Source organism: Labeo rohita, chromosome 7, assembly GCF_022985175.1.
Source record: "Labeo rohita strain BAU-BD-2019 chromosome 7, IGBB_LRoh.1.0, whole genome shotgun sequence".
Lineage (NCBI taxonomy): Eukaryota > Metazoa > Chordata > Actinopteri > Cypriniformes > Cyprinidae > Labeo > Labeo rohita.
The window spans coordinates 40,562,528-40,571,688 of record NC_066875.1 but is presented as its reverse complement, the minus strand read 5'-3'; the positions used below and the strand labels follow the sequence as shown (position 1 = coordinate 40,571,688).

At 37.4% G+C, this 9,161-nt stretch overlaps 1 protein-coding gene across 1 annotated transcript; it reads right to left on the bottom strand.

Annotated features, from left to right (window-relative positions):
* Positions 1 to 345: 345 nt before the first annotated feature.
* LOC127167565 (uncharacterized) lies at positions 346 to 8,119 on the bottom strand. Its single transcript, XM_051113695.1, has 7 exons — positions 8,031 to 8,119; positions 7,580 to 7,930; positions 7,145 to 7,495; positions 6,861 to 6,968; positions 6,605 to 6,675; positions 4,447 to 4,506; positions 346 to 450 (listed from the first exon to the last, which is right to left on the bottom strand). The coding sequence occupies exons 1-7, from the start codon at positions 8,074 to 8,076 to the stop codon at positions 346 to 348; spliced, it is 1,092 nt and encodes a 363-aa protein (XP_050969652.1). The 5' UTR covers positions 8,077 to 8,119.
* Positions 8,120 to 9,161: the final 1,042 nt, after the last annotated feature.

Below are 9,161 nucleotides of genomic sequence, written 5' to 3'. Positions count from 1 at the left end.
CCCCTTTGAGAGTTCTAATAACTCTCACATTATTCAAATTTAAACCTCCATAAATCCATTCTATAGCCTATGTTTGTTAACATTAAGCCACATCTTACATTCATGTAACTTGAAATAGTTACAGGCACATATATCTTATTCCGTGTCTTGTCCTAGATTTAATTAGGTGTAATAGTTCTTTTCAGAACCATAACAGTTGACACATACGACATGGATGGTAACATGTCATACAAGCTACATGTTGACACAGAAAACCATGTAGCGTAAGAGTGGAAGTCCTGACATCCATGGCGCCTGAATAGCTGTGTAGTCTGTAGTTTTCTGTAGTCCATTTCCCATGTAGATTCACTCAGATGACTCTTTGTCCTCATGAAGCTTGTTTATGGATGTCTGAGGTGATGCTTTACTCCAGGATGCTGCTTTTGAAGACATCATGGCATGTACACATACCTGCAACACAAGAAAACAGAGAAACAGCAGACCAACAGTATTCATGCATAGACATTTTTTTGACTTCTGTTGATCGTATAGTGATTTTAAGTCTAGTGATCGTATAGTGGTTTTGTTGACCTAGTCTTAAGTCATTTGACACCTATGGAGCAGTGAGGTGGGGACAAACTGATGAGGGGAAAAAACCTATAAGGAAATCTTCACCACAGGGCTGGCCCCCGAGGCCTGTTGCACTTCGGTTCTTCCCTGGGCTCCTCACTGGCCTGTGTGTCCTAGTCTGTCCCTGTAGTTAGTGTGCAAACTTAACTGTGCAATCACTCCATCCTCTAATGAAACACCAGTCATAGCAATCATCATAACCCATAGAGGATAGGTGAGTGACTGGAGTGTGCTGTAGTATTGTTATTGGCTGTGAGTGTACTTAACCAGAGTCCCCCAGTGGGAGGAAGTGATAGTGAACTTCCTTTAGTTCTGTTTATCAAGAATCTTTTCATCTTTGTGGTAGATTACGTGGGGTAATTAAAAACTCACAGCCTTAACAGTTAGCACCTCAGATATTATAACAGATAACAGATATTAGCACGTAATGCTAATCTTCTCTACCTGAATAGAGGATAACTAGTCTGTTAACCAAACCCTGCAGCTGTTTGTTAACACTTCTCTGGCGGCGTAGAGGCTAACCACATGTACTGGTCTGTAGTGGTTCTTTGAATAGAGTAACACTCACCAAATCGTTGTTGAGCTGAAAAAAGTTTCTGGAATTCAGTCTGGAACGATGTCTGGCGAGAAGGTCTCTATCCGGGTCACGGCACCAAAACTGTTGTGAATTTTTTTCTTAGAGACCAGGAGACGTTTTGGATATCTTGAAGCAGAAGTTTCTCTTTATTCAGATACTCGGTGCGTAGCTCTGCAGTCATCAAAAAGTCTAACAAAATCTCAGCACAGCAGAGTATATAGGTTTGATAAGGGGGAGGAGTACATAGAAGTGGAATCAGTCTAAACAAAGCATGCAAATGTGGTACAGGAAAACAGCTCAGTTAAATTTTTTTTCCAGCCTTGATCTATTTAGCATACAAGTGTCATTCAAATGCATAGGTGCTTAAACAAAAGGCACAGTTGTACCTTGAGCTTAGAATTCACACTTAACTTGGGAAAACCTGCCAGATGTTCAGGAACTGCATAAAGACAAAAGGTTACTGTCTCAGGGCCTGGGCTGCCTGCTCTTAGACTGTCACAATATACATAACTTTTTCAGTTCATGTTGTTATAGTGGAACCTATAACAAATATGCATAGGATCGGCATATTTTAAACAGATTCTTAAATTTGTAATCCTTCACCATGAACCTTGCTGAATAGCACATTATTTGAAAAGGCGATTTGCAAAGATTCATAAAAAACCCTTATACTCACTGCTTCTGTAGGTGAACCTGTATCACGAATGATTTGCGCGAACATAGACGCATTTAGGTCGGGGGGTACATTGCCTTCAAAAATGCGTCTTCAGTGGCTCAAATGTTGGGAGAAAATGACGACTGCTATGATCATTATTACATCCAACAACAAAACACCTCAATCACTCAGGAGCCATTCTTGTTTACGTCCCTGCTCCGGCGTTGAAACAAAGGCAGTCGGACTGTTCACAGCTCACCCGGGGCGGGTCTAAGGTAAAACTATCGTGGGAGAGGCTTTTGTCTGTGTGATGTCACACACAAATGTAGACTCACATTCTGTCCACACTCACATTCTAACCTATAGATTACATACAAGACGTTCTGTTTAATGAAGGACTCAATTGGATAAACTTTCACATAAATCACATCAGTAAATGTATTTATTCTCACCATGTTGTCACAATGTTTACAACCTCCACACCTAAAATTACCTGTTGAAAACCAGGCCATGTTTTCTTCTCAAAGGCCAGACGGTAACTATATCCCACTTTATTCCTTATTGCTGGCAGATACCTATAACTAACCATTATAGTTTTTCTGGAATAATTATCCTGAGAGTAGTATCACTTTCTATGATACCCCACTTAAAATTTATAATATGTTTAATTTGTGTAGCCTCACGGTTGTAAGTTGTTGAAAAAAAAAAAAAAACCTGATTAGAATAAATATTAGAACGTTTTTAGCACTCAAATACTTCTTACTCAATAATTGTTTCCTATCCATAGATTTAACTCTCTCTGTGGCTCTTGTTAGAACTTATGAATCATAAACTGTTACATATATGAAATAACGCCCAAAGCATACATGAATCACCCGTAGCAGATCTATACAGGTGGAGCTGGGGAAGGTGAAGGTTTGCTGAATTGTGCTGCAGCTGCTACAGCAAGCACTAGCCAAGTATTTGAATGTTAAGCAGCAAGCTCACTGGCTGCTGAAACAAAAAGAACCAATCAGCTGTGCCATGTGATAATGATGTCATTATGTCATATTGAGTTGGACCTATTGAACGGATTTAAAACAATGATAACAAATTAACCATGGTATTTGTACAACTATGGTTAAACAAATGGTAATTGATATTCCAAAAAGGCTACTACACTTTTACTATAATAAAACCATGGTTAATTTTTGTCAGGTTGTTGGGGTCCCCTTGAAACATTTCCATTGAGGTCTGTGCTGCTCACAGTGGTGTTTTGTCACTGCCATTAATTTGATAAGAAAATCTATGAGTGTCTCATGCGCAGATCTTCTTTTGAATATGGTAGAATTTACCTGTGATCCCTTGTAGTACTGCTTGATTTGCATGAAATATACAAATAAAATAGAAAAAAAAAAAAAAACATTTTTTATGTCAGTAACAAATGTAAAGTGGCATTACAATTCACCTCAAAGGCAGCTGTTTGATTGGTGCAGGTCCCACCCCCCATATTGTGCTGAAATTTGTTCTTCTTCAGAAATATACATGCATTGTACTAACAGTACTTCATTAAATTAAATGGTTAGTTCACCCAGAAATTAAAACAAGCCCACAATTTACTAAACCTCAAATAATAATCATTTTTATCTACCTTGCGCTAGCTGTCATACATGCAAGCCGTTCCAGGTGGATGACATAGGATGCATGCGTGGGAAAAAACATAATCAGACAGTTTTATCAAACAAGCTTTGTACTAGTATGTCAGTATCAGGATACTGAAGTGATGTGCCATGCACTGTACAAAACTAAAGCCGCTGCTCAAGAAAAATAATGTAACATCAATTTATACAGAGATAATTGGAAGGGGTCAAATCACAGTAACTCCTCATTTAGGTTTTGGAAGTCTTCTGAACCCAATCATTTATTAGGAAACTAGTTTTGTACAAAACTGTCTGTGCCAAATGCGCAACGGGCTGATGTATCGCTCAACTCAAACTTGTCTTTAGTGCTAGTAAGAAAATCTCTTTACTTTTAGGTGTGTGAAGACAATAAGGTGTGTTCTGTTCCAAATTACTAATTTAAATATTTTTGTCCCTGGAACAATCCTGCCCGGAACACCTAATTTTCTCATTCACCGCATCCAGAGGTAGGCCACGTTAGGCGGACTGGGACTGCCCCACATTACCACACCCACACAGCCCCAACCACGGGCACACGCATTCAATACTTCCATTTGTGTACAGGTGGTGAGATAATATAAGTAGTACTGTATGTAACAGATATTTAACATTTCATGTACGTGACTGGCAAACCAAGGCAAACAAACTATTTTTAAAGAGCACACATTTATAACTAATTTACACATACAGTAAAAACAAAAGAAAATGAATCTGAGGATGTTGTAGAGTATGTCTGCTGTCTGTCTACGCCGTTTGTCTGCTGTTACTGTAATTATCTACAGTATGTGATGTAAAGGTATGTGTGTGACTGATCTGTATGTTTGTGTGACACACATGCACAGGTTCATCCTATCCTAATGGTTAATTAATAGTTAATTATAGCAACAGTATTAAGAAACTGGCAGCATCTGTGTCAAGCTGTGTCTCTCTCATTGCTGTCTTCCTACCTCCATGACACTTGACACTGCTACAGCAGCTGAGCTGTCTGCACTGGGTCCAGCAACATTCTAGTTTGAATAGATGAATACACAATTAAGAGAGAACATAAATAAGCAAATGGCTTATAATACCTCATCCAACTACTGATATGAGTGCCTGTAATCGAAGCCTATGTTCCATCTTACCTAAGGATTAAATACATACCATAGCCTATGTATGCATGTATTCAGTGTTTTTTGTTTTAATACATGACTACTTACATATGACTAGTTACATATTCATAGTAAAGCTCATTACAAATGTCTAGTGGCTATTGCTAGCTATAGGCTTTTTGACGTGTTAGACTATATTCCAAGTAGCCTACGAGGTGTGTAGGGTCTGTTTATCCTAAATGCCACCTTATCTGATGATATTTCAGTCACGCAATTCAGTAACAGGCTAGTTACTTCTAATTACTACTAAGCAAATTTAAAATATACGTTAAGCCTACAAATGCTTAATATAATGTAAGCTTATGTCAAAAAACACTGGAACTACGGTACTACTGTTCTCCCCTGCAACAGCCTAATTTAAATATAAAAAAAGAGTTCGGTTAATTTTACGCATTTGACAGCATCGGATTTAAGCCCTTTTTGCTTTCTAGACGTTTTTCTGCACCGCCTTACCTTTTTTTACGGTCCATTAACTAGCTTTTACTGACAATTTGCTCGTGTTGTACTGTCTCTGAAGACGTGCTTGATTTTGACAGAACGTTTAATTTGGGTAACCTCTGATAGGGTCGGTCAGCCGGCCCATCTCAGCAGCAGGCCTATACCCCCAGAATTGCCAGATGGCTAATCCGCCCAGGCATGGAACACGCACTGCAAACGGAGTATGAAACTTGCTGAATTCAACCCATGTTCTCTACTGCCACCTAATGCTTGAAGAATGTTGAGGTTCTGCTCTTGCTTTCGAACTCATTGACTGTTTTTTATTTATTCTGTTTACACCAGAGGTCTCAAACTCAATTCCTGGAGGGCCGCAGCTCTGCAGAGTTTAGCTCCAACCAGCTCCAACTCACACCTGCTTGGAAGTTTCTAATAATCCTGAAGACCTTGATTAGCTGGATCAGGTGTGTTTGATTAGGGTTGGAACTAAACTGTGCAGAGCTGTGGCCCTCCAGGAATTGAGTTTGAGACCAGTGGTTTACACTAAAACAGGAGTGACATGTTTACTTATACACACACCGTTTAAGTCTTTTTATTTTCACACATGATTTATCTAAAATAGATAAAACACCAAAGTTTAAGTGAGATGTTTTAAGGGCTTCTGAAGGGCCAAACACAATGATTTTCACCATTTTTTAAATAAAGAAAATTAAAGATATCCGAGCTTTAAGATCAGAAAGGCAGGCAGCAAGAGAATCAAAGCCATTCTGGTGCTTCAGGGGCAGATCAGTTTGTGTATCATCCACCAAACAATGATAAAACAAGCCATGCTTTTCAAAAATAGAGCTACGGAAGCATAGTGAGAAAAAAATACAGGGGCCAAAATAGAGCCCTGGGGGACACCGCAAGTCAGGGGAAGAACAATATCTTATTCTGACTGAAAAGCTTCTGTTTTTAAGATATGATAGACACCATCTTAGAGCAGTATCTCTGGTGCCCACAACTTGCTCTAGCCGAAAAAAAATAACATCATGGTCAAGTGTTGAATGCAGCACTTAAATCTAAAAGTACCAGGACATGAGAATCAAGGTCGATTAAAGCATCATTAAATCCCCCATCAGCTCCCCACCCCCTACCAAACACACACACACACACACACACACATAGAATATTTCAATGCAAACTGTTATAGCTCTTACTGTTTATTATATGAACAAAGCAAACAAAAATGATCATACAGCATACTGATACATAATTATTATACTTAAATAAAAAGATAGTTATTAATGATTAATATGAGCTAATATACAATGTTTTTTACCCAATACTGTATGTCTTTAAAGCTGGTATTTCTTTTCACTCTTTGAGCATTTTGCGATGCCGGGTGAAGACCAAAAGTTCACTTCTTCATACTACGAGAAAAAAAACACATTCCAAACATTATAATTTATATTTCCATATGATGATTATAGTGATAATCATAAGTGGATTTAAATCTTAAATCTTAAATGTGGCAAACCTTGGCTATTGAAACGTCATCATCAGAAGTCTGAATTTGCTTATATTTGCTTTCTGTTGCATTAATAGACTCTGTGATAGAGACAATGGTTGGACCTCACATGAGCGAAACAGAAATGTTCTAATATAGCGCATTTGATAAAGGAAATAATATATTAAAATTTGCTGCACATTTTACACTTCATGGAAAAACAAGTATGCTGTAACAAACTGTTGTTTGTAAAAGCAAGAATAGATGAATTCAAATAAACACTTACCATTTCTCCTCATGCAACACAGAAGTATATTAATGGTAATGTTTGATGTCAGGAGAACCGTAAGGACAGTTACAAAGAGTAAGTGTGTGTTCTGGCTCTTGAAGTTGTCTAAAACATGAGGAATAATATTTGATAAATATCAAGGAGAGCATACACAAGTATTCAGGATGACCAGTTTGGCAAGTAGTTGATTAGATTGCCTTTATATTAAAGATAAAAATGAAAGTTCTTAACGTAGCACTCTTCAAAAGATGTATTGGCTATTTTGAAATGCTCACACTTACCAGGATTATGTTTAGAAATGTTTCCAAATAAAATCTCTCCACATGTGGCCAGTGCACAGTAAGTTGCTGTTTGTGAGGAACTGAACTTATTCTTTGGGAGGTTGTACATGCAAGTCGGTAAAAAACAGTCAGCTTCAGAGCTCCTCACACATCCATCACTTGTGTTTCCATGAACATAAAGAGATCCTGGAGGAGATTCTTCAGATCCGTGTTTGAACCAGTAGAGACGATGTTCACCTCCACTGCTCACTAATTCATTTTGGACTGAACATCGTAGAGGAACATTTACCTCTGTTTTAATGAGTTCGATCTTAGGCAGCTGTAGATTAGTGGGTTTGCTGACTTTTGGTTCTAGAATGAGTGTTTTGAATAAATAAATGTTTGTTTGTTTGTTTGTTTACTATCATTATAATGACCATTTAAGCTCTTACTCACCTTTAATTACAAGACGAGTTCCATTTCCAAATGAAACGATATTAGAAAAAGAAAAGGCACAATAGTACGTGCCTGAATCTGATTGTGCAGTGTTCATAATTGTCAGATTAAAACTATCAGTCCCTCTTAACACATCAAAATGGTTGTTTTCAAATTCACTGTGAAATTGGCTTATTGATGAATGGCGAATGAAGCAAGCAATGAGACGTGGTTCTTCTCCAGTGACTTGCTTGTACCACGATGCCACATTTATTTGTTTTGTTTTAATGAAGCAGGGCAAAACCACAGGATCTCCTTCATGAACTGATACAACTGGGTTCAGTTGTGTAACATCTCCATATAGTCCCACAACTGTAAAATAATTAACATCACACATCAAACAACTAAAAAGAAGTTATCTGCAGCAATATCAGAATTTTTTTTAAAAGGAATTATTGAAATATACACTTACACACTTCAGCTAAGAGTAACACCATCATACAAAGTTGTTCAACCATTTTCTTCTTCAGGCTGACAGGAGAAGCTGAAATGTATGTAATGTTAAAGTGTAACATACAGTGCAGCTGAAGTATGGCACTGTCACATGATTGTGTTCAGTCAGCGCTATCAGCCATTTCCTGGGCCTGACACAGTTCTACATACACCACACTTGAAACCACAGATTAAAATCATGCAGTATGCTAAAATACAAACAAACATTAGATATATGCATTGTTTTTAAGGTATTGTATCATTGTTTTTCATGACCATTCAAATTCAGAGGTACACAGTGTTTATGTGAGTGTTTTACACCCATCACCGAATTAATTACAAAAGCAACCTTCACAAACAGCTTCAGTGTCAAATAGTTACTATGTACAATGTCAGTGTGCTGCAGAGAGTTAAGTTAATGTCAGCCCTGTTTTTCGAGGGTTTCTAGAAGTTGTTCTTTAGCCTGTCTCATGTTAGATCATATCCGTTTTGATGACCTCATTTTTTTTCACCACTTAGTCACCGTATTCACCCCTGTTTTTTCAAATTTCTGCTTTGGATTTGTGAAGAATACACTTACAATTCTTCGAATATATGTATTCCAAAGTCAGAGAGTTTATACTATATTGAGCTCTGTCTAGAGAACACAAATCTGACAATGATATAAATGTTATAAATGTAACTAAGGTCATGTGGGCCTTTTGCACTGAATATATAGTCTCTGCTGCCACCTTGTGTTTATTGTATGTTGGTTCATTATCAATTAGTTTAGATCTAGAAAGTATAAAATGCTTCGTATCAAATATTGATTGTGCAACACAATTTGTGTGAGAAGAAATGCTAAAAAACACTATTGTTTTCATTAAAAATCATATAAATATAACAGCAGTAAGGGGAGGGTGAATTTTTCATTTTCAAATATGTTTTATATTCCGCAGTAGTAACACTTTAGAATAGGGTACACTTATTCACTATTAACTACGACTTTTCCCTCAATAAATTCATAATTAGCTGCTTATTAATAGTTAATAAGTTGTTAGGTTTAGGTTAATAGTTGTTAAGTTTAGGTATTGGGTAGGATTAGGCATGTAGAATAAGGTCATGTAGAATA

Excerpts from the sequence above, each read along its gene's own strand:
- LOC127167565 (XM_051113695.1), bottom strand. The coding sequence starts at position 8,076 with ATGGTTGAACAACTTTGTATGATGGTGTTACTCTTAGCTGAAGTGT. Across the intron at positions 4,507-6,604 it reads ATGACGTTTCAATAGCCAAG|AATGTTGCTGGACCCAGTGC; the intron begins GTTTGCCACATT and ends TATTCAAACTAG. Across the intron at positions 451-4,446 it reads CAGTGTCAAGTGTCATGGAG|GTATGTGTACATGCCATGAT; the intron begins GTAGGAAGACAG and ends CTTGTGTTGCAG.